We start from the raw sequence: 6,094 nt of genomic DNA on the forward strand, positions 1-6,094 counted from the left end.
ATTAATACGAATTTAATTGAAGTTTTGAAATTCGATGTGAACTTAAAGCTGGATTTAATTTAAAGATAACTATATCGTTGTCTATTTACTTAAAATTAAAACGACAGCACCAGAAGGTGTTAGAAAGCCGGCAATTTTTTTTTTTATTGACGGGTTTTACTTGATGTTGATTTTTGATATTATGATCCCACCCTCATTTTACAGATGATGTGGCTCGGCGCCTGTTACTCTTGTAAGTGACTTGGCCGTCCTTTGCGATGACACCAATGATACAGAGCGTAATGAGCAATTAGTGATATACTATACCGAGAGTAATTGATCATTTCTAATAGGGGCAAATAACAAGAGTGACTTTTAGATCATCTAAATTAATCTACCTTTAAATAAAGTGGATTCAAAAGTGTGATAATAATATACTTAGTTTCATAACCCGAGGAGGTAGCTGATATTCCTTTTGTCAATACGAATGACAAGGCCTTTGATCAAATTTGCTTTGAATATCACCCACCGAAGTGTTTCAAATTATCTTCTGTTTGCTAACACACACCATCTCGGCATACTTGAATGGTTTTCAACAGTTTCCAATGAAAAGACGGTAATTTATACGCCATTACACACCAATTTGTAATCTCACCAATGGTGACTTTCTGATTGGCTGACGTCACTTCCGAACAGTGTATATGGATCATAAAACTTTCAAAGTGATTCTGAATGGATACAGTAGTTGGAAAGACGACAGAAAGAGTGTTTAAAACTTTTTCATACTGTATTCTTGATATTTATTAGTGAAATTATTTAATATTAACAATAGCATTTCTGATGAACAAATATGCAGCCGGTTCCGTTTTCTTCTAGTGACAATTCTGCTTTCAGTAAGCTACCGTCATCAACCTCATCAAAATCATCCGAAAACACAGAACCATCAAATAGTGAAAATATGTCGGAAAAAACTCAAGAAAACCAAAGTGCTAAAATATCACCATCCTCTGGACAGAAACAAGTTTTAAAATTCAGTGTGGATTCAATAATGTCTGAAAAGGGACCCGTCAATGACAGAGAAAACACAGAATCCCCTAATTCTGTGAGTTCTGAAGACAGTTTACAGGAGCAACCAAGGATTCCTACAGCCACAATGGGACCTTTCAGTATGGATGACATTTTAAATAAACAAACAATATGTAGAAATGGTAATGTTCCACTTCCTGGAGAAAGTCGGTGGCAAAACTATTACAATACCTCCTCATTCCCATGGTTATCAACGACAGGGCTGTCTCCCCCAAAAGGTAAATTATTAAATGTAGCAAATAAAATTCCTTCAAAATTTAAATAATAATAATATTTTTGGATTTATTTTTTTACATTGATCACAAATAACTATTGGCCTATTGTGGAGATTTGTCTCATAGGCAATCATACCACATCTTATTTTTATATGATCTCGTAAATTGAGTTTAGAAACTTAATTAGTAAAAATCTGTGTAAAGTGTTGGTTATTTGTATATTATTCTATCTGAAGGAGAGGCGATTAGGTTCAAACTGAAGATGAAAATCACGAATAAATAGCAATTTGTATTTCTTTTAAACTGGTAAAAACATTCATTTTCAAAAAGCAATTAAATATAAATATATGTTCGAATTTTGTGCAAAAATAACTTGATTTTAAAATTTTGTATACATGAATAAAGAAATTAACTTCTATATATTTTTTTTTTGTATTTTTAAGTTGAAATCATTTTATTTTCAAGTTACAAAAATTCCAATAATCATCATACACTTAGCTGAACATACAAGTTAAAAGGTAATAATTTAAAATGACGAAAAGAAAAAAGACTTTATAAGAAATAGAAATATTTCAGTTGATAAAATGTTGCATATTTAAATATCCTACAAAAATACTGTTATTCATATTTTAATGTATTTTTTTTTCAAATATCTAAGGTTGAATAGAAATAACATTAATATTAATTTTCCACGTACATATTTAAAATGTGCATATTAATAAAATTAACATCTCTTTAACATGTGACATTACATTGAAATTAAGTATCATTAACATTATAACAAATGGATGTGATCATTTGTAGTTCTTTTCAAGTTTACAGTGAAGACAAATAGATCTGATTGATAGAACATTAATTTTAATTCTAATCGATGATTCAATTAATGATTTTAATAAATAAAACTACTGTAGGGTAATGTAAAGTGATTACCGATGATAATGGCCCGACAATAGATACATTTGTATTTTAGATGAGATAAAATTACACCCAAAGCTATTTTTTAATGTTTTCATTAATATTCGCACCTGTCTCGTTACTTTGTAGTTTATACCTTTGTTGTCATACCTGTAAAAAAATATGCCCAAAAACTTAAAAATTGTGCATAATTTTATAGGATCATCAAAGTACAAAATGATATCTTCTGTAATGATTTTATCACTCGTATTATGTATAAAACCGTCAGAGTTCTTTTGTGTATTAACTTTAAAGCATTTTTAGTATATGCAATTGATGTTATATTTATGTGTCCGTGTATTACTTTATTTTTATTGAAGTTGCGTGTTTTGAACAAATGTGTTTTAAATATCATTTAAACAAATGAAAAATATTAGAATTAAAAGATATACATACTAAATATTTATAATCGTTTAATTTTGAGAAAAGTAGAATATTAATGTTAGAATATAGCTATATATAGAGAGAGAGATGGCGTATGCTTGTCAATGAGACAACTCTCTACCAGAGTCCAAATTACGTGTAAGCAAGCAACTATATGTAACCATATAGTCTTCGGCAATATTTAATAGCAATTCTCAGAATAAATAATTCCAAGGTTTTTCTTAAATATGTTTAATTAAAAAACAAGAAACTGATGCTATTATAACTTCGTCAAATAAATGTGTCTTGTTTTTGTGTTTTCTTTATTGTATTTTTCTTGTCACATTTTCACGTAAAAATATGCATATAGCTATTAATACGATAACCTTGGAAAAAAACCGAGATATTGTGCACTTTTGATATTTCTGTTTGTATCTGTTAGACCATAAAATAACGTTATGGAACAAGCCATTATATTTTCGCTTGAATTTGCTAATATCCTCATCAATTTTAAAAACTGTAAATCTTTCTAAATTACATGGGTTAATATGCGTAATCATGTGTATTTCAATTTCATGCATGAAAAATATATAGAAAAGAAATATAAATTTATTTTTCATAATAAATTCTGTAGGCAAATGTGAATGCACCCTGCGAATTTGTTTTTATCTAATAGATAAATCTTTAAATGAATTTGAATGAATTGAGCTGTTTGAAAATATTTAATGCTAAGACATAATTCAAATAAATTGGAATAGAATTGAGCTGTTTAATAACTTAATGTTTGTCTATATTGTTAAATTGAAAAGAAATTGCAGCATGGACTTATTTTGAAAAAAGATTTCTCAAAAGCCCATACTGATTTACGATTTTATAAAGTTACGGTAGATATATCATACATTTTTTTTTACAATTCCCATTATTTGGAAAAATTATAACTATTGGAAAAAATACTTCACACACAATTAACCGAAGCGAGTGCGAATTCAAGATAATCTGGAAGAATTGTAAATTACGGTCGGAGTCGAATCAAAGTTTCTCCAGAATACTGGGACTGTTCATAATTATTTACAATTTTCCCCCTATTAAAATCAATGGCAGCATAGACTTTTCATACTTTCAGATCCATAATGGGTTTTCGTTCCCTCGAAATATTGTTGGCTTGCTGAACATATTGTAAAATGGACTCTATATTTCATCCATGATTTTGGTTTGATTTGTGAACGTCTGTCGATCATAAAGTTTTTGGAGGGAAATACATATCAAATAATAATTCATTTATAATTTGCTAACTACTACAATAAAGATAAAGGAACAAATTCAAGAAAAGTTATGAAACCTGAACATCATAAACTATCGTGTCATATTAACGATACACATTAATGTTGTCATTCAAATGAACATCTCGTAAATCACGCGGTCAAAATAGCTGCCAATTAATTGAATTAAGATAAAATGTTCAATAGTTGGGAGATAATTAGAAGTGTTAAGTCTGTTAATAACCTTCCACGATGTCAATCAGTATAGCACGGTGTCGTTCAATTCATTGTATCAATTCCTTATCAATGATACCTTTCAACAGCCCTCTTCAATTATTGCTACCGATAATTAATTTTAATAAATTTAGGTTTACTTGTTGACTAAATGGTGAGATAATGTGTGTCTAATTAAATGTTCTGTATATTATGCTACAGTATCGCAGAACAATCAGCTAGAGGTAAAACAGATGACCCCCGCGAATTAACAGATATTCGCAGGCAGGCGCTTTATCAATATTGCTGATTTGCATTCGTGATATGGTTAATAATACAATTATCTAATTTGAGATAAGAGTTAATGTGTGTTAATGTTGTTTTTCTTTATTGTAGGACCTCCTAGTCCTGGAAGGATAAACCCACAGAAATGTACGTTACGGAAGCATAAAACAAACAGAAAACCTAGAACCCCTTTCACAACGTCTCAACTGCTAGCATTAGAGAGGAAATTTCGCCAAAAACAATATCTTTCTATAGCTGAACGTGCTGAGTTTTCAGCTTCTTTGAACTTAACTGAAACCCAAGTTAAAATTTGGTTTCAGAATCGAAGAGCAAAAGCAAAAAGACTTCATGAAGCAGAATTAGAAAAACTTAAAATGGCATCCAAACCGATGCTCCCTCCTGCAATAGGGGTAACTTTCCCCGCCGCAGCAGCTTTTTATGGAAACCATTTTGGACGACCACAAAATTTCCCACATTCATTCATGTCTCCTTTTAGTTATGGAAGTGTCAGCATGGTATATCATCATTAGATTTGATTAAGAACTTATGTGACCAAAGACTGGACCATTGTTCCATGTTACATTACGGGTGATCGAAAAGTACGTTTCGTGCTATTACATGTGCTCCTGTGTGTCCGTCTCTCGGTGCTAGACAGATGGTGACCAACACTTAGCATAAACAACTATTTACTGAGTCAGTCTGGATGTGTAGATTACGTATATGTGCTTCAGCAGAGATTAAAACTGCAGTAAACATTATGAAAAAAAACTTGCCAAAATATTTTGTTTTTGTTGACGTAAGGTAACGGATATTTTTTTGGTTATTCGTTTTGTATATATCAAATAATATTTATAATGATCACGTGGTTATTCCCGTTGTTGTAAAATACATTTATTTGCAATTAAATATATGATTTACACCTTCAAACGTTGTTTATAATTTTTATTATATTTAAGATGAATAAAAGTCGTTCATACTGCTTATCATTTTCAAATTATGAGATGTGTTAAATGATTTGTGAAAGGTATCCAATAAAAATACATTTTATAGACGCAATATATATGTATTGAAAATTGATATTTATTACCGTTAATGAAGTTGTCGAGCAACGGTGACATTCTTAAAGCAGGTGGCAGTAAAAATGGGATTTGTCGTAGAACTTCTACAATAATTTTTTTTTAAATATGGATCGTTTCCTTTACCTTTTACAATTGGAATAGCAATAACAAGCAATGAACGACTCAAAATGAAATTACTACTGTGCATATTTAAAAAAAAATGCATATATTTCAGATTACAACTTTGATTTTTTTTTAATAAACATGCATGTGAAGGAAATATTTTTTATTTTTTAAAAAATCTGAAATTTTGCAAAATATTTGACAAATTATTATTCGTATGTATTAACATGTGATAACTGAAATTTTGGGAAGTTTCAAAAAGTAATTTTTAGCTTCTAGCTCATAGTAATATAGAATTAATATTGTAAAATGAGTTCGCTCATAAGAATAAATGGAATATGGAATTTCTATTTAATTAAATCCATAATATCTGGTGTGACCTCCCTTCTTTAAATTTGAAATGCTTATGTTTAGTATTTTATTCTGTACAAGAAGAAAATATCAAAACAAAGAGTTGTCTCTGTCTTGGTCATTTAAAATGTTAATGCTGATCTTGATCATTCAAAAGAACAAAGTAAGTAAGTAAGTATTTATTTTTATTATATATAGTGACTTGTGA

At 29.6% G+C, this 6,094-nt stretch overlaps 1 protein-coding gene across 1 annotated transcript; it reads left to right on the forward strand.

The window, feature by feature from the left end:
* Positions 1-671: 671 nt before the first annotated feature.
* Positions 672-5,281, forward strand: LOC127736077 (homeobox protein XHOX-7.1-like). Its single transcript, XM_052246575.1, has 2 exons — positions 672-1,283; positions 4,466-5,281. Exons 1-2 carry the CDS (start codon positions 830-832, stop codon positions 4,882-4,884), a joined length of 873 nt encoding a protein of 290 aa, XP_052102535.1. The 5' UTR covers positions 672-829; the 3' UTR covers positions 4,885-5,281.
* The last annotated feature ends 813 nt before the right edge of the window (positions 5,282-6,094 follow it).

This window comes from Mytilus californianus, unplaced genomic scaffold (assembly GCF_021869535.1).
Source record: "Mytilus californianus isolate M0D057914Y unplaced genomic scaffold, xbMytCali1.0.p SCAF_3, whole genome shotgun sequence".
NCBI lineage: Eukaryota > Metazoa > Mollusca > Bivalvia > Mytilida > Mytilidae > Mytilus > Mytilus californianus.